Source organism: Bombina bombina, chromosome 4 (genome assembly GCF_027579735.1).
Source record: "Bombina bombina isolate aBomBom1 chromosome 4, aBomBom1.pri, whole genome shotgun sequence".
NCBI classification, from domain to species: Eukaryota; Metazoa; Chordata; class Amphibia; order Anura; family Bombinatoridae; genus Bombina; species Bombina bombina.
The window spans coordinates 255,403,764-255,423,824 of NC_069502.1; the positions used below are offsets into that span (position 1 = coordinate 255,403,764).

A 20,061-nucleotide genomic window follows, 5' to 3' on the forward strand; every position below is an offset into this window, starting at 1 on the left:
AATAAAACATAGATCCATGCATAAATTACCAGTAGTGTGTCACATACATATATAACCAATGGTGAATATTATACACAATAAGCAAATGCACACATATACATATGGAGCTTTCTGATGGTTCTTATCTCCAAAGTGATGTGCCATACAGCATTGTGGCCTTACAATGCTGTATGGCACTAAGCCACTTGCAGGGTCTCCAAGAGTGTCTTTGTTATACTAGTATCTTGGATAATCTAAGTGGTCAATAGTGACCAGATCAGTCAGTATGCCGTATTATATTTGTAATCCTAAAGTAGGTGAAACTTCCAAAGTAAAACTCCCAATGTGTAAAAATAAATTGAATTCCAATTAAAATTGTGTCCAAGATGGCTCCACACTGGTAGTGGTGTGTGATATATTGTGACTAATATCAAATTCTGGATTTAAAATTAGGCAAGTTGAAAAAATGAGCAAGTGAAAAAATAAGCAGGTGCAGAAATAAGCAAGTGAAAAAATATGCAAGTGAAAAAATATATATAATAAAAATAAAATAAAAATATGGAAAGAAAAATCCAAAAATTACAATTAAAAAATAAAAAAAATGGTAAAAAGGTGATTGTGTGAGAAAAATATATATATTAATAATAATAAGTCTTTCAAGTTCCAAATGTTAAAGTCAAAGTCAGCAGAGCTATTGCTGCGACCAAAAATAGATATCCAGATTTTCTGGAGACTGTGCTGCTCCTAAGTGGGTCCTTCTGTGAAAGATAATAAATATGGTGTAGTACGTTTAAGTACAGGTGTATATATAGGAATAAGGCTTATCAGATGCTTGATCAACGCGTTTCGGCCTCTCAAAGGCCTTTCTACATTTAGCCACCAATAAGCAAGCACAGCCCAGGTTCTGAACCAAAAATGGGCCGGCTTCTATGTTTTAAATTCCTGCTTTTTAAATAAAGATACAAAGAGAACGGAGAAAAATTGATAATAGGAGTAAATTAGAAAGTTGCTTAAAATAGCATGCGCTATCTGAATCATGAAAGAACAAATGTTGGTTTAGTATCCCTTTAAGTAGTCTCCAGCCAGAAACTTCAGAACTCTGCAAGGATAAAGAAGTTGGCAGTTTAAATTTCTGCCTCCTTTGTCCAATTGGTGGCTGAATTAGTTCAAGTATTCTTTTTTCTATAAATCCTTGATTAAAGGGACACTGTAACCAAAATTTTTCTTTTGTGATTCAGATAGAGCATGAAATTTTAAGCAACTTTCTAATTTACACCTATTATCAAATTTTCTTCATTCTCTAGGTATCTTTATTTGAAATGCAAGAATGTAAGTTTAGATGCCGGCCCATTTTTGGTGAACAACCTGGGTTGTCCTTGCTGATTGGTGGATAAATTCATCCACCAATAAAAATGTGCTGTCCAGAGTACTGAACCCAAAAAAAGTTTAGATGCCTTCTTTTTCAAATAAAGATAGCAAGAGAACGAAGAAAAATTGATAATAGGAGTAAATTAGAAAGTTGCTTAAAATTGCATGCTCTTTCTGAATTACAAAAGAAAAAAATTGGGTTCAGTATCCCTTTAATGGAAATATGTAATTTCAGTTGTTTATTGACTGGATGTCTTTGAATGTGCTCAACAGTGAGGCTTTTGAGGAAATAATACTAGTGAAGGAAAACAAACTAGTTAAACACAGCAGTTCACTCAGGTCTGCCTCTGATTACCTCTCTCACAGGTGATTCCTGTGTAGCCAGTGCGGCAGTTACAGCTCACTGCTCCATCTGCACCGGACATGCAGACTCCTCGGTTGCCACAGGGATTCAGTAAACATAAATCACTTACTGCAACACAGAAAGAAGGTACAGTTAACCATTTTATACAAAAAGGAGACCAACAATACTTGAATTGCGCAATGTGTATGTAGCATACATAGCTTCTGATGAGTTTGAGGTAAAGTTGGTTATTGGGGGTAGACATCTTACAGGACAAAAAAAACACTAGTTTCTTGGTGAAATAACTTGCCATGAAAGCCTCTTGGTAAGCCGTACTTAAAATTACAGAAAAGTTGCACATTTTCAGCAGTTCATTAAATAATTAATTAATTTAAGAAAAAGGAATCTTGTCAGGCATGTTTCAAGTCCATATATTAAGAAGTAGTCAGGAACCACTTGAAGGTAGAATAAGTAATGAGCCAGGGGGAGGCAAACAGGATGCATACAACATAGGCAAGGCCTGAGTAAATAGTGTGCTTGGGGAGGTTGGGGGTGTCTTTGCAAACAAACTGCTTGGAGGTGAAAGCAAGACAGGTGTTGTACACCAGAGAGGGAGATTGAGGAAGGTTTAGAGAGACAGGATAGGTTTCTGTCAGTGATGGAAAGACAGGAAGGGGAAGGTAGACCACACAACTAACTAGAGTGGGGAAGACTAATAGGTGTCATAAAATTAATGAAAGGAATGTGGGCTTCAAGCAGGATAATGCAAGGAAACCATTGTTTTGTAAAATAAAGGGAGGCAAATAAGTTGTGGAAACAATGGGAAAGTAAGCAAAGACAACATAGGTGTCATACCAAGGATTGCAGGTAGGTCAGTTGTGTCATACAAGGGTAGTTATGGTGGCATTGTACTGGGAATCAGCAGTCTATTTACATTTAAAATACCAGAAAAAACTACTCTAATGGAAGAAAGAGGTCATCATAATTATGAATGTGAAAAAGAAGAGCTTGGAATATAAAGTTTCCTATATCCCTCTTCAGACACTCACCAGTCTGGCAATGATAACCATAGAAACCTCTCGGACACACGCACAGGTAGGAACCTGCCAGATTCTCACATATACCGCCATTCTGACAGGGGGAAGAGTCACAGCCATCCAGCTCTGTTAAATAAACAAGAAGTACATTTATTATTATTTATTATTATTATTATCGGTTATTTGTAGAGTGCAAACAGATTCCGCAGCGCTGTAAACAGAGGGTAGTACAACAAAACAATTAAAGGGATCAAATGGGTAGAGGGCCCTGCCAAGAGTTGCACTGTTGTAATCAGCTCTTAAGAAGGTGAGCTACAAACAGCTGGACTTAAGGAGGTTCAGGGGATAGCAATGGAGGAGTGGAACTGGTATAAAGTAAGGTTAGCATAGGTTGTATGCATCCATGAACAGTAGAGTCTTTAGGGAGCGCTTGAAGCTTTCAAAACTAGGGGAGAGTCTTGTGGGGCAAGGCAGAGAGTTCCACAAGATGGGAGCCAGTCTGGAGAAGTCCTGTAAACGGGAGTGCGATGAGGTAACCAGAGAGGAGGAGAGTAGGAGGTCATGAGCAGAGCAAAGGGGACGGGATGGAGAGTATCTGGAGACAAGGTCTGAGATATAGGGGGGAGCAGTGCAGTTGAGGGCTTTGTATGTCAGAGTGAGAATTTTGTGTTTGATCCTAGAGGCAAGAGGAAGCCAGTGAAGGGATTGGCAGAGGAGCAGCAGATGAAGAGCGACGTGTAAGGAAGATGAGTCTGGCAGAGGCATTCATTATGGATTGTAAAGGAGCTAGGCGGCAGGTGGGGAGACCAGAGAGAACAGAGTTGCAGTAATCAAGGCAGGAAATAACAGAATTTATGCTTACCTGATAAATTTATTTCTCTTGTGGTGTATCCAGTCCACAGATTCATCCTTTACTTGTGGGATATTCTCCTTCCCAACAGGAAGTGGCAAAGAGAGCACACAACAGAGCTGTCCATATAGCTCCCCCTCTAGCTCCACCCCCCAGTCATTCGACCGAAGGTTAGGAAGAAAAAGGAGAAACCATAGGGTGCAGTGGTGACTGTAGTTCAAAAATAAAAACCACCTGTCTTAAAATGACAGGGCGGGCCGTGGACTGGATACACCACAAGAGAAATAAATTTATCAGGTAAGCATAAATTCTGTTTTCTCTTGTAAGGTGTATCCAGTCCACAGATTCATCCTTTACTTGTGGGATACCAATACCAAAGCTTTAGGACACGGATGAAGGGAGGGAACAAGACAGGTACCTTAAATGGAAGGCACCACTGCTTGTAAAACCTTTCTCCCAAAAATAGCCTCCGAAGAAGCAAAAGTATTGAATTTGTAAAATTTGGAAAAAGTATGCAGTGAAGACCAAGTCGCTGCCTTACAAATCTGTTCAACAGAAGCCTCATTTTTAAAAGTCCATGTGGAAGCCACTGCTCTGGTAGAATGAGCATGAATTGTTTCAGGAGGCTGCTGGCCAGCAGTCTCATAGGCCAAACGGATGATGCTTTTCAGCCAAAAGGAAAGAGAGGTAGCGGTCGCCTTCTGACCTCTCCTCTTACCAGAATAGATAACAAATAAAGAAGTTGTTTGTCTGAAATCCTTAGCTGCGTGTAAATAGAACTTTAAAGCATGAACCACATCAAGATTGTGTAACAGACGTTCCTTCTTCGACGAAGGATTAGGACACAGAGAAGGAACAACAATTTCCTGATTAATATTCTTATCAGACACAGCCTTAGGAAGAAAACCGGGTTTGGTACGCAAAACTACCTTATCTGCATGGAACACCAGATAAGGTGAATCACACTTTAGAGAAGATAACTCTGAAACTCTTCGAGCAGAAGAGATAGCTACCAAAAACAAAACTTTCCAAGATAAAAGCTTAATATCTATGGAATGTAAAGGTTCAAACGGAACCCCCTGCAGAACTGAAAGAACTAAATTCAGACTCCATGGTGGAGCCACAGATCTATAAACAGGCTTGATTCTGACTAAAGCCTGGCTAAACGTTTGAACGTCTGGTACCTCTGCCAGACGTTTGTGAAAAAGAATAGACAAAGCAGATATCTGTCCCTTTAAGGAACTAGCTGATAATCCTTTCTCCAATCCGTCTTGGAGAAAGGACAAAATTCTGGGAATCCTAACCTTACTCCATGAGTAACCCTTGGATTCGCACCAAAAAAGATATTTTCGACAAATCTTATGGTAGATTTTCCTGGTGACAGGCTTTCTAGCCTGAATCAGGGTATCAATAACCGACTCAGAGAAACCACGCTTTGATAGAATTAGGCATTCAATCTCCAAGCAGTCAGACGCAGAGAAATTAGATTTGGATGTTTGAAAGGACCTTGTATTAGAAGGTCCTGCCTCATTGGTAGTGTCTATGGTGGCACAGATGACATGTCCACTAGGTCTGCATACCAGGTCCTGCGTGGCCACGCAGGCGCTATTAGAATCACTGAAGCCCTCTCCTGCTTGATTCTGGCAACCAGACGAGTGAGGAGAGGAAACGGTGGAAAAACATAGGCCAGATTGAAGGACCAAGGCGCTGCTAGAGCATCTATCAGCACCGCCCGGGGATCCCGGGACCTGGACTCGTAAAGAGGAAGCTTGGTGTTCTGACGGGACGCCATCAGATCCAATTCTGGAGTGCCGCATAGCTGAGACAGCTGGGCAAATACCTCCGGGTGGAGTTCCCACTCCCCCGGGTGAAAAGTCTGACGACTTAGAAAATCCGCCTCCCAGTTGTCTACTGCTGGGATGTGAATTGTTGAGAGATGGCAAGAGTGATCCTCCACCCATCTGATTATTTTGGTTACTTCCATCATTGCTAGAGAACTCCTTGTTCCGCCTTGATGATTGACGTAAGCTACAGTCGTGATGTTGTCCGACTGAAATCTGATGAATTTGGCCGCAGCTAGCTGAGGCCATGCCTGAAGCGCGTTGAAAATCGCCTTCAGTTCCAGAATGTTTATCGGGAGAAGAGCTTCTTCCCGAGACCATAAGCCCTGAGCTTTCAGGGAGTCCCAGACTGCACCCCAGCCCAACAGACTGGCGTCGGTCGTTACGATGATCCACTCTGGTCTGCGGAAACACATTCCCTGAGACAGGTGATCCTGAGACAACCACCAGAGAAGAGAATCTCTGGTCCCCTGGTCCAACTGTATTTGAGGAGACAAATCTGCATAATCCCCATTCCACTGTTTGAGCATGCATAATTGCAGTGGTCTGAGGTGTATCCGTGCAAAAGGGACTATGTCCATTGCCGCTACCATTAGTCCGATTGTCTCCATGCACTGAGCTACAGATGGCCGAGGAATGGAATGAAGAGCTCGGCAAGTAGTTAAGAGTTTTAACTTTCTGACCTCCGTCAGAAATATTTTCATTTCTACCGAGTCTATTAGGGTTCCTAGGAAGGGAACTCTTGTGAGGGGGGAGAGAGAACTCTTTTTGATGTTCACCTTCCACCCGTGAGACCTCAGAAAGGCCACTACAATTTCCGTGTGAGACTTGGCTCTTTGGAAAGTCGACGCCTGAATTAAGATGTCGTCTAAATAAGGCCCCACTGCTATGCCCCGCGGTCTTAGTACCGCCAGGAGGGACCCTAGCACCTTTGTGAAAATTCTGGGAGCAGTGGCCAACCCGAAAGGAAGAGCCACAAACTGATAATGCTTGTCCAGAAAGGCGAACCTGAGAAACTGGTGATGATCTTTGTGGATAGGAATGTGCAGATAGGCATCCTTTAGATCCACCGTAGTCATATATTGACCCTCCTGGATCATTGGTAAGATTGTCCGAATGGTCTCCATCTTGAATGATGGGACTCTGAGGAATTTGTTTAGAATTTTGAGATCCAGGATTGGTCTGAAAGTTCCTTCTTTCTTGGGAACCACAAACAGGTTTGAGTAAAAACCCAGCCCTTGTTCCGCAATTGGAACTGGGTGGATCACTCCCATTGTATGTAGGTCTTCTACACAGCGTAAGAACGCCTCTTTCTTTGTCTGGTCTGTAGAAAAACGAGAAATGTGGAACCTTCCCCTTGGAGGGGGTCCTTGAATTCTAGAAGATATCCCTGAGATACAATCTCTAAGGCCCAGGGATCGTGTATGTCTCTTGCCCAGGCCTGAGCGAAGAGAGAGAGTCTGCCCCCTACTAGATCCGGTCCCGGATCTGGGGCTACCCCATCATGCTGTCTTGGAAGCAGCTGCAGGCTTCTTGGCCTGTTTACCCTTGTTCCAGCCCTGGTAAGGTTTCCAGGCTGGCCTGGGTTGTGAAGCGTTACCCTCTTGCTTTGTAGTAGGGGAGGATGAAGCGAGCCGCTCCTGAAATTCCGAAAGGAACGAAAATTATTTTGTTTGTTCTTTGTCTTAAAGGACTTGTCCTGAGGGAGAGCATGGCCTTTTCCCCCAGTGATTTCTGAAATAATCTCTTTCAATTCAGGCCCGAAGAGGGTCTTTCCTTTGAAAGGGATGTTCAAGAGTTTGGATTTTGACGACACATCGGCCGACAAGGACTTTAGCCATAGCGCCCTGCACGCTAAAATGGCGAAACCTGAATTCTTTGCCGCTAACTTAGCTAGTTGGAAAGCGGCATCTGTGATTAAAGAATTAGCTAGCTTAAGAGCCTTAATTCTGTCCATAATGTCCTCATATGAGGTCTCCGTCTGGAGCGCATCTTCCAGCGCCTCGAACCAGAAAGCAGCTGCAGTAGTTACAGGAACAATGCACGCAATAGGTTGGAGAAGAAAACCTTGTTGAACAAAAATTTTCTTAAGTAAACCCTCTAATTTTTTATCCATAGGGTCTTTAAAAGCACAACTGTCTTCAATTGGTATGGTTGTGCGTTTAGCAAGTGAAGAAACAGCCCCCTCCACCTTAGGGACCATCTGCCACGAGTCCCGCATGGGGTCAGATATGGGGAACATTTTCTTAAAAACAGGAGGGGGAACAAACGGAATACCTGGTCTATCCCACTCCCTAGTAACGATATCCGCAATCCTCTTAGGGAACGGGAACACATCAGTGTAAACGGGAACTTCTAGGTACTTGTCCATTTTACACAATTTCTCTGGAACCACCCAAGGGTCGCAGTCATCCAGAGTAACTAATACCTCCCTGAGCAATAAGCAGAGGTGTTCTAGTTTAAATTTAAAAGCCAACGTATCTGAGTCTGTCTGAGTAGCAACCTTTCCCGAATCGGAAATTTCTCCCTCAGACAGCACATCCCTCGCCCCCATTTCAGAGCGTTGTGAGTGTATATCGGATATGGCTACTAAAGCGTCAGAATACTCAGAATCTGTTCTTAAAACAGAGCTATCACGCTTTGCAGGTAACACGGGCAGTTTAGATAAAAACACTGAGAGGGTATTATCCATAACTGCCGCCAAATCTTGCAAGGTAAAAGAGTTAGACGCACTAGAGGTGCTAGGCGTCGCTTGAGCGGGCGTAACTGGTTGTGACACTTGGGGAGAGGTTAACGGGCTAACCTCATTACCTTCTGCCTGAGAATCATCTTGGGCCACATTTTTAAGTGCAACAATATGTTCTTTAAAATGTATAGACATATCAGTACAAGTGGGACACATTCTGAGAGGGGGTTCCACCATGGCTTCTAAACACATTGAACAAGGATTTTCCTTGGTGTCAGACAGGCTTAGAAATCACTTTAATCAAGTAAAAACACACTTTGAAAAAAACGTTACTGTGCCTTTAAGAGATAAAAAAGGCACACAATTTTGCAAAACAGTGAAAAATGCAGCAAACTTTTAGAAATTTTTACAGTATGTACCTAAAGCATTAGTAAGATTGCACCACTAGCAATAAAAACGATTAATCCCTTAATGCCCAAACCGGATCGACAGTAAGCCAACAAACCGGTTAAAACAACATCAGCACCTTGCCACAGCTCTGCTGTGGCCCTACCTGCCCTTAGGAACCAGATTTGTGGGGAAAAAGCTTCTTATAGGCCCTCAAACTGCAGCAGGACCCTCCATGTGAAAAAGCCTGGACTTCTAGTCAAATATAACTGCGCATCTGAGGCGCGAAATTAGGCCCCTCCCACCTTACTCTGGTGCTGTGAGGCCTAAAGAAACACTCCTAAGTGTTTTAATAATAGCCATGTGGGTAACAACCCCTGAAAGAAACCCAAAGGAACCTTCAAAGTGTCTCAAAAAACGAAATTTTTCAATAAAAAAAAACGTTTGCCATTAAGTAGTGTCAACCAGCATAAACTAGCCCTGTTATGTAAGCTTGCAATTCCATACTTAGTCTCTGAATACAGCTTACCCTTCCCTCATGGGGATATTATCAGTCTTTTCTAGCATTATCACAGTCTTGTCTAGAAATAAATGACTGAACATACCTTTTTTGCAGCCTAACCTGCAAACCCCCCCAACTGAAGTTTTCTTGTACTCCTCAGTCCTGTGTGGGAACAGCAGTGGATTTTAGTTACAACATGCTAAAATCATCTTCCTCCCTGCAGAAATCTTCATCTCCTTTCTGCTAGAGAGTAAATAGTACACACCGGCACCATTTAAAATAACAAACTTTTGCTTGTAGAAAATAAAAACTAAATTTCTAACACCACATTCACTTTACACTTCCGATTGCTTAGAGCCGGCAAAGAGAATGACTGGGGGTGGAGCTAGAGGGGGAGCTATATGGACAGCTCTGCAGTGTGCTCTCTTTGCCACTTCCTGTTGGGAAGGAGAATATCCCACAAGTAAAGGATGAATCCGTGGACTGGATACACCTTACAAGACAAAATGAGAGAGTGGATTAAAATCTTAGTTGTGTCTTATGTAAGGAAGTGTCTAATTTTGGAGATGTTTTTAAGGTGGAAGCGGCAGGCTTTAGCCAAGGACTGAATGTGAGGAATGAAGGAAAGATTACAGGAAAAACAGAATTTATGTTTACCTGATAAATTACTTTCTCCAACGGTGTGTCCGGTCCACGGCGTCATCCTTACTTGTGGGATATTCTCTTCCCCAACAGGAAATGGCAAAGAGCCCAGCAAAGCTGGTCACATGATCCCTCCTAGGCTCCGCCTACCCCAGTCATTCGACCGACGTTAAGGAGGAATATTTGCATAGGAGAAACCATATGGTACCGTGGTGACTGTAGTTAAAGAAAATAAATTATCAGACCTGATTAAAAAAAACCAGGGCGGGCCGTGGACCGGACACACCGTTGGAGAAAGTAATTTATCAGGTAAACATAAATTCTGTTTTCTCCAACATAGGTGTGTCCGGTCCACGGCGTCATCCTTACTTGTGGGAACCAATACCAAAGCTTTAGGACACGGATGAAGGGAGGGAGCAAATCAGGTCACCTAAATGGAAGGCACCACGGCTTGCAAAACCTTTCTCCCAAAAATAGCCTCAGAAGAAGCAAAAGTATCAAACTTGTAAAATTTGGTAAAAGTGTGCAGTGAAGACCAAGTCGCTGCCCTACATATCTGATCAACAGAAGCCTCGTTCTTGAAGGCCCATGTGGAAGCCACAGCCCTAGTGGAATGAGCTGTGATTCTTTCGGGAGGCTGCCGTCCGGCAGTCTCGTAAGCCAATCTGATGATGCTTTTAATCCAAAAAGAGAGAGAGGTAGAAGTTGCTTTTTGACCTCTCCTTTTACCGGAATAAACAACAAACAAGGAAGATGTTTGTCTAAAATCCTTTGTAGCATCTAAATAGAATTTTAGAGCGCGAACAACATCCAAATTGTGCAACAAACGTTCCTTCTTTGAAACTGGTTTCGGACACAGAGAAGGTACGATAATCTCCTGGTTAATGTTTTTGTTAGAAACAACTTTTGGAAGAAAACCAGGTTTAGTACGTAAAACCACCTTATCTGCATGGAACACCAGATAAGGAGGAGAACACTGCAGAGCAGATAATTCTGAAACTCTTCTAGCAGAAGAAATTGCAACTAAAAACAAAACTTTCCAAGATAATAACTTAATATCAACGGAATGCAAGGGTTCAAACGGAACCCCCTGAAGAACTGAAAGAACTAAATTGAGACTCCAAGGAGGAGTCAAAGGTTTGTAAACAGGCTTAATTCTAACCAGAGCCTGAACAAAGGCTTGAACATCTGGCACAGCGGCCAGCTTTTTGTGAAGTAACACAGACAAGGCAGAAATCTGTCCCTTCAGGGAACTTGCAGATAATCCTTTTTCCAATCCTTCTTGAAGGAAGGATAGAATCCTAGGAATCTTAACCTTGTCCCAAGGGAATCCTTTAGATTCACACCAACAGATATATTTTTTCCAAATTTTGTGGTAAATCTTTCTAGTTACAGGCTTTCTGGCCTGAACAAGAGTATCGATAACAGAATCTGAGAATCCTCGCTTCGATAAGATCAAGCGTTCAATCTCCAAGCAGTCAGCTGGAGTGAAACCAGATTCGGATGTTCGAACGGACCCTGAACAAGAAGGTCTCGTCTCAAAGGTAGCTTCCAAGGAGGAGCCGATGACATATTCACCAGATCTGCGTACCAAGTCCTGCGTGGCCACGCAGGAGCTATCAAGATCACCGACGCCCTCTCCTGATTGATCCTGGCTACCAGCCTGGGGATGAGAGGAAACGGCGGGAACACATAAGCTAGTTTGAAGGTCCAAGGTGCTACTAGTGCATCCACTAGAGCCGCCTTGGGATCCCTGGATCTGGACCCGTAGCAAGGAACTTTGAAGTTCTGACGAGAGGCCATCAGATCCATGTCTGGAATGCCCCACAGCTGAGTGACTTGGGCAAAGATTTCCGGATGGAGTTCCCACTCCCCCGGATGCAATGTCTGACGACTCAGAAAATCCGCTTCCCAATTTTCCACTCCTGGGATGTGGATAGCAGACAGGTGGCAGGAGTGAGACTCCGCCCATAGAATGATTTTGGTCACTTCTTCCATCGCCAGGGAACTCCTTGTTCCCCCCTGATGGTTGATGTACGCAACAGTTGTCATGTTGTCTGATTGAAACCGTATGAACTTGGCCCTCGCTAGCTGAGGCCAAGCCTTGAGAGCATTGAATATCGCTCTCAGTTCCAGAATATTTATCGGTAGAAGAGATTCTTCCCGAGACCAAAGACCCTGAGCTTTCAGGGATCCCCAGACCGCGCCCCAGCCCATCAGACTGGCGTCGGTCGTGACAATGACCCACTCTGGTCTGCGGAATGTCATCCCTCGTGACAGGTTGTCCAGGGACAGCCACCAACGGAGTGAGTCTCTGGTCCTCTGATTTACTTGTATCTTCGGAGACAAGTCTGTATAGTCCCCATTCCACTGACTGAGCATGCACAGTTGTAATGGTCTTAGATGAATGCGTGCAAAAGGAACTATGTCCATTGCCGCTACCATCAACCCGATCACTTCCATGCACTGAGCTATGGAAGGAAGAGGAACGGAATGGAGTATCCGACAAGAGTCTAGAAGTTTTGTTTTTCTGGCCTCTGTCAGAAAAATCCTCATTTCTAAGGAGTCTATTATTGTTCCCAAGAAGGGAACCCTTGTTGACGGAGATAGAGAACTCTTTTCCACGTTCACTTTCCATCCGTGAGATCTGAGAAAGGCCAGGACAATGTCCGTGTGAGCCTTTGCTTGAGGAAGGGACGACGCTTGAATCAGAATGTCGTCCAAGTAAGGTACTACAGCAATGCCCCTTGGTCTTAGCACAGCTAGAAGGGACCCTAGTACCTTTGTGAAAATCCTTGGAGCAGTGGCTAATCCGAAAGGAAGCGCCACGAACTGGTAATGTTTGTCCAGGAATGCGAACCTCAGGAACCGATGATGTTCCTTGTGGATAGGAATATGTAGATACGCATCCTTTAAATCCACCGTGGTCATGAATTGACCTTCCTGGATGGAAGGAAGAATAGTTCGAATGGTTTCCATCTTGAACGATGGAACCTTGAGAAACTTGTTTAAGATCTTGAGATCTAAGATTGGTCTGAACGTTCCCTCTTTTTTGGGAACTATAAACAGATTGGAGTAGAACCCCATCCCTTGTTCTCTTAATGGAACGGGATGAATCACTCCCATTTTTAACAGGTCTTCTACACAATGTAAGAATGCCTGTCTTTTTATGTGGTCTGAAGACAACTGAGACCTGTGGAACCTCCCCCTTGGGGGAAGTCCCTTGAATTCCAGAAGATAACCTTGGGAGACTATTTCTAGCGCCCAAGGATCCAGAACATCTCTTGCCCAAGCCTGAGCGAAGAGAGAGAGTCTGCCCCCCACCAGATCCGGTCCCGGATCGGGGGCCAACATTTCATGCTGTCTTGGTAGCAGTGGCAGGTTTCTTGGCCTGCTTTCCCTTGTTCCAGCCTTGCATTGGTCTCCAAGCTGGCTTGGCTTGAGAAGTATTACCCTCTTGCTTAGAGGACGTAGCACTTTGGGCTGGTCCGTTTCTACGAAAGGGACGAAAATTAGGTTTATTTTTTGCCTTGAAAGGCCGATCCTGAGGAAGGGCGTGGCCCTTACCCCCAGTGATATCCGAGATAATCTCTTTCAAGTCAGGGCCAAACAGCGTTTTCCCCTTGAAAGGAATGTTAAGTAGCTTGTTCTTGGAAGACGCATCAGCCGACCAAGATTTCAACCAAAGCGCTCTGCGCGCCACAATAGCAAACCCAGAATTCTTAGCCGCTAACCTAGCCAATTGCAAAGTGGCGTCTAGGGTGAAAGAATTAGCCAATTTGAGAGCATTGATTCTGTCCATAATCTCCTCATAAGGAGGAGAATCACTGTCGACCGCCTTTATCAGCTCATCGAACCAGAAACATGCGGCTGTAGCGACAGGGACAATGCATGAAATTGGTTGTAGAAGGTAACCCTGCTGAACAAACATCTTTTTAAGCAAACCTTCTAATTTTTTATCCATAGGATCTTTGAAAGCACAACTATCCTCTATGGTGATAGTGGTGCGTTTGTTTAAAGTGGAAACCGCTCCCTCGACCTTGGGGACTGTCTGCCATAAGTCCTTTCTGGGGTCGACCATAGGAAACAATTTTTTAAATATGGGGGGAGGGACGAAAGGAATACCGGGCCTTTCCCATTCTTTATTAACAATGTCCGCCACCCGCTTGGGTATAGGAAAAGCTTCTGGGAGCCCCGGCACCTCTAGGAACTTGTCCATTTTACATAGTTTCTCTGGGATGACCAACTTGTCACAATCATCCAGAGTGGATAATACCTCCTTAAGCAGAATGCGGAGATGTTCCAACTTAAATTTAAATGCAATCACATCAGGTTCAGCTTGTTGAGAAATGTTCCCTGAATCAGTAATTTCTCCCTCAGACAAAACCTCCCTGGCCCCATCAGACTGAGTTAGGGGCCCTTCAGAAATATTAATATCAGCGTCGTCATGCTCTTCAGTATCTAAAACAGAGCAGTCGCGCTTACGCTGATAAGTGTTCATTTTGGCTAAAATGTTTTTGACAGAATTATCCATTACAGCCGTTAATTGTTGCATAGTAAGGAGTATTGGCGCGCTAGATGTACTAGGGGCCTCCTGAGTGGGCAAGACTCGTGTAGACGAAGGAGGGAATGATGCAGTACCATGCTTACTCCCCTCACTTGAGGAATCATCTTGGGCATCATTGTCATTGTCACATAAATCACATTTATTTAAATGAATAGGAATTCTGGCTTCCCCACATTCAGAACACAGTCTATCTGGTAGTTCAGACATGTTAAACAGGCATAAACTTGATAACAAGTACAAAAAACGTTTTAAAATAAAACCGTTACTGTCACTTTAAATTTTAAACTGAACACACTTTATTACTGCAAATGCGAAAAAACATGAAGGAATTGTTCAAAATTTACCAAATTTTCACCACAGTGTCTTAAAGCCTTAAAAGTATTGCACACCAAATTTGGAAGCTTTAACCCTTACAATAACGGAACCGGAGCCGTTTTGAACTTTAACCCCTTTACAGTCCCTGGTATCTGCTTTGCTGAGACCCAACCAAGCCCCAAGGGGAATACGATACCAAATGACGCCTTCAGAAAGTCTTTTCTAAGTATCAGAGCTCCTCTCACATGCGACTGCATGCCATGCCTCTCAAAAACAAGTGCGCAACACCGGCGCGAAAATGAGGCTCTGCCTATGCTTTGGGAAAGCCCCTAAAGAATAAGGTGTCTAAAACAGTGCCTGCCGATATTATTATATCAAAATACCCAGATAAAATGATTCCTCAAGGCTAAATATGTGTTAATAATCAATCGATTTAGCCCAAAAAAAGTCTACAGTCTTAATAAGCCCTTTTTGAAGCCCTTATTTACAATCGTAATAAACATGGCTTACCGGATCCCAGAGGGAAAATGACAGCTTCCAGCATTACATCGTCTTGTTAGAATGTGTCATACCTCAAGCAGCAAGAGACTGCTCACTGTTCCCCCAACTGAAGTTAATTGCTCTCAACAGTCCTGTGTGGAACAGCCATGGATTTTAGTGACGGTTGCTAAAATCATTTTCCTCATACAAACAGAAATCTTCATCTCTTTTCTGTTTCTGAGTAAATAGTACATACCAGCACTATTTCAAAATAACAAACTCTTGATTGAATAATAAAAACTACAGTTAAACACTAAAAAACTCTAAGCCATCTCCGTGGAGATGTTGCCTGTACAACGGCAAAGAGAATGACTGGGGTAGGCGGAGCCTAGGAGGGATCATGTGACCAGCTTTGCTGGGCTCTTTGCCATTTCCTGTTGGGGAAGAGAATATCCCACAAGTAAGGATGACGCCGTGGACCGGACACACCTATGTTGGAGAAAGATACATTTGCTGTACTTGTGAGGAAATAAAATATTTCCCAACTGCTGAAATTTATTTGAAATAAATACATTTTCAAAAATTGGTTCTCACTGATTTAAAACAATGCTTTACATTTTTTACAACAATTTCAAATTAAACTTAAAAGAGTAATAAACACTAAATGCAATGCTCCTTCTAGCATTCCCATCTCCAGTAGTCGACCCTGGCACCATTACATGAGCCATACCCACTGCAACCCACCCTAGCACCCAAGGGACTCCTCTAGAAGCTACCCCAAAGCAACTCCCTATATGACCCCTAGAACCTTCAGCTAACACTCCTAAGCTGCCTAACACACAATGGTATCACCAGCAGTGAATGTGTGCATAGTTAACATGTTAAAAGCTTTTCTACTAAGGATAAAGATGCATTGAAAAATCAGTCAAAATTGTCTATTGAAAGCTTATAGCATGGGTGTTTTCTGTAAACCAAGGGGTCAGAGTATATCTCACAAGAAAGTCATAGGTCATATTAGAAAAAGGTTGAACTGCACAAACACTAGTGAGTAATCCAGGCATACAGTACGTATCTATAAAGTTATTTTGTCAAAATTGTAAAAAGTGAAAGAATGAAAGGAAGTGCTGAATTGTATAACAATAACTACATATCTTTAAGTCAATATCAGAATTACAGGTCTGAGTATTTTGCATTTAATACAGGATGAACAAGGAAAAAGCCTTACCTGTCTCACACTGGACACCAGTGAAGCCTTCAGGACAGATACAAAGAAAGGCTCCAGGTAAATCCTGACAGCTGCCTCCGTTCTTACACGGCTCTGACAGACATTCATCCATTTCTGCAAATTTTTTAAAATACCCATTACTACACAACAGCACCTAGTTTCAGACTGTGCAAAAATAAATCCCCAGTTTGCTTGGCCATTTAAACCTGTAAATGAATATTGGTACTACCCCAGACTATAAAGTAATACAGTTTAACTCATCACACTGTTCAAGTATACAGAGAAATCTCTCTAGCCTGTGCAAGTACAAAGCCTCACCTCATTCACCTGTGCTGTATACAGCCTCACCTTGTTAGCATGTGCTGTATACAGCCTCACCTTGTTAGTCTGTGCTATATACAGCCTCACCTCATTAGCCTGTGCAGGTATACAGCCTCACCTTGTTAGCCTGTGCTGTATACAGCCTCACCTTGTTAGTCTGTGCTATATACAGCCTCATCACGTCATTAGCCTGTGCAGGTATACAGCCTCACCTTGTTAGCCTGTGCTGTTTACAGCCTCACCTTGTTAGCCTGTGCTGTATACAGCCTTACCTTGTTAGCCTGTGATGTATACAGCCTCACCTTGTTAGACTGTGCTGTATACAGCCTCACCTTGTTAGCCTGTGCTGTATACAGCCTCACCTTGTTAGCCTGTGCTGTATACAGCCTCACCTTGTTAGCCTGTGCTGTATACAGCCTCACCTTGTTAGCCTGTGCTGTATACAGCCTCACCTCATTAGCATGTGCTGTATACAGCCTCCCCTTGTTAGCCTGAGCTGTATACAGCATCACCTTGTTAGCCTGTGCTGTATACAGCCCACCTTATTAGCCTGTGCAGGTATACAGCATCACCTTGTTAGCCTGTTCAGGTATACTGCATCACCTCATTGGCCTGTTCTGTATACAGCATCACCTCATTAGCCTGTGCAGGTATACAGAATCACCTTGTTAGCCTGTGCTGTATACAGCCTCACCATGTTAGCCTGTGCTGTATACAGCCTCACCATGTTAGCCTGTGCTGTATACAGCCTCACCTTGTTAGCCTGTGCTGTATACAGCCTCACTTTGCTAGCCTGTGCTGTATACAGCATCACCTCATTAGCCTGTGCAGGTATATAGCCTCACCTTGTTAGCCTGTGCTGTATACAGCCTCACCTTGTTAGCCTGTGCTGTATACAGCCTCACCTTGCTAGCCTGTGCTGTATACAGCCTCACCTTATTAGCCTGTGCAGGTATTCAGCCTCACCTTGTTAGCCTGTGCAGGTATACAGCCTCACCTTATTAGCCTGTGCAGGTATACAGCCTCACCTTGTTAGCCTGTGCAGGTATACAGCCTCACCTTGTTAGCCTGTGCAGGTATACAGCCTCACCTTGTTAGCCTGTGCAGGTATACAGCCTCACCTTGTTAGCCTGTGCAGGTATGCAGCCTCACCTCATTAGCCTGTGCGGGTATACAGCCTCACTTTGTTAGCCTGAGAAGATTACAGTCTCACCTCCTGTGCAGGTATAGCTCACCTCATTAGCCTGTGCAAGTACAAAGCATCATCCCCTTTACCTGTATAGGTTTACAGCCTCACCTTGTTAGCCTTTGCTGGTTTACGGCCCCACCTCGTTAGCCTGTGAAGGTATACAGCCTCACCTTGTTAGCCTGTACAGGTATACAGCCTCACCTCGTAGCCTTAGCAGGTCTACAGCCTTGCTTCATTATCCTAAGCAGGTATACAGCCTCACTTCATTAGCCTGTGCAGGCATACAGCCTTGCATCATTAGCCTGTGCATGTATAACGCTAGACTTCATAATCCTGTGCAGGTATACAGCTTTACTTCATTAGCCTGAGCAGGTATACAGCTACACTTCATTAGCCTGTGCAGGTATACAGCTAGACTTCATTAGCCTGAGCAGGCATACAACCTCACTTCATTAGCCTGTGCAGGTATACAGCTAGACTTCATTAGCCTGAGCAGGCATACAACCTCACTTCATTAGCCTGTGCAGGTATACAGTCTCACCTTGCTAGCTTGTGCTGTATTCAGCCTCACTTTGTTAGCATTTGCTGTATACAGCCCCACCTTATTAGCCTGTGCAGGTATACAGCCTCACCTTTTTAGCCTGTGCAGGTATACAGCCTCACCTTGTTAGCCTGTGCTGTATACAGCCTCACCTTGTTAGCCTGTGCTGTATAAGGCATCACCTTATTAGCCTGTGCAGGTATACAGCCTCACCTCATTAGCCTGTGCTGTATACAGCCTCACCTTATTAGCCTGTGCAGGTATACAGCCTCACCTTGTTAGCCTGTGCAGGTATACAGCCTCACCTTGTTAGACTGTGCTGTATACAGCCTCACCTTGCTAGCCTGTGCTGTATAGAGCCTCACCTTATTAGCCTGTGCAGCTATACAGCCTCACATTGTTAGCCTGTGCTGTACACAACATCACCTTGTTAGCCGGTGCTGTATACAGCCTCACCTTGTTAGCCTGTTTAGGTATACTGCATCACCTCATTGGTCTGTGCTGTATACAGCCTCACCTTGTTAGCCTGTGCTGTATACAGCCTCACCTTGTTAGCCTGTGCAAGTATACAGCATCGAAAGGCAGGTGTAAGATATTAATATTAGTGATATAATGTATTTCCACAACATCACCTTGTTAGCCGGTGCTGTATACAGCCTCACCTTGTTAGCCTGTTCAGGTATACTGCATCACCTCATTGGTCTGTGCTGTATACAGCATCACCTTATTAGCCTGTGCAGGTATACAACCTCACCTTGTTAGCCTGTGCTGTATACAGCCTCACCTTGTTAGCCTGTGCTGGTATACAGCCTCACCTTGTTAGCCTGTGTGGGTATACAGCCTCACCTTGTTAGCCTGTGCAGGTATACAGCCTCACCTTGTTAGTCTGTGCGGGTATACAGCCTCACCTTGTTAGCCTGTGTGGGTATACAGCCTCACCTTTTTAGCCTGTACAGGTATACAGCCTCACCTCGTTAGCCTTTGCTGGTATACAGCCTCACTTTGTTAGACTGAGAAAATTACAATCTCACCTCCTGTGCAGGTATAGCTCACCTCATTAGGCTGTGCAAGTAAAAAGCATGACCCCCTTCACCTGTGTAGGTTTACAGCCTCACCTTGTTAGATTTTGCTGGTTTACGGCCCCACCTTGTTAGCCTGTGAAGGTATACAGCCTCACCTTGTTAGCCTGTGCTGTATACAGCCTCACCTTGCTAGCCTGTGCAGGTCTACAGCCTTGCTTCATTATCCTAAGCAGGTATACAGCCTCACTTCATTAGCCTGTGCAAGCATACAACCTCGCCTCATTAGCCTGTGCATGTACAGCTACACTTCATTAGCCTGTGCAGGTATACAAACCCACTTCATAATCCTGTGCAGGTATACAGCTAGACTTCATTAGCCTGTGCAGGTATACAGCTAGACTTCATTATTCTGTGCAGGTATACAGCTAGACTTCATTAGCCTGTGCAGGTATACAGCTAGACTTCATTCGCCTGTGCAGGTATACACCTAGACTTCATTAGCCTGAGCAGGTACAGCTACACTTCACTTAATTAGCCTGTGCAGATATACCACTAGACTTCATTAGCTTGTGCAGGTATATAGCTACACTTCATTAGCCTGAGCAGGTATACAGCCTCACTTCATTAGCCTGTGCAGGTATACAGCTAGACTTCCTTAGCCTGTGCAGGTATACAACTACACTTCATTAGCCTGTGCAGGTATACAGCCACACTTCATTAGCCTGTGCAGGTACAGCTACACTTCATTAGCCTGTGCAGGTACACA

The 20,061-nt window shown here is 43.9% G+C and overlaps 1 protein-coding gene across 1 annotated transcript in view; it reads right to left on the bottom strand.

The window, feature by feature from the left end:
* SNED1 (sushi, nidogen and EGF like domains 1) overlaps window positions 1-20,061 on the bottom strand; it is a 482,978-nt gene that overhangs the window by 67,615 nt on the left and 395,302 nt on the right. The window contains exons 26-28 of the mRNA XM_053709904.1: window positions 16,223-16,336; window positions 2,740-2,853; window positions 1,703-1,819 (exon numbers count right to left, since the gene is read on the bottom strand). Coding sequence (XP_053565879.1) covers window positions 1,703-1,819; window positions 2,740-2,853; window positions 16,223-16,336 — 345 coding nt within the window. The remainder of the gene's footprint in view (window positions 1-1,702; window positions 1,820-2,739; window positions 2,854-16,222; window positions 16,337-20,061) is intronic.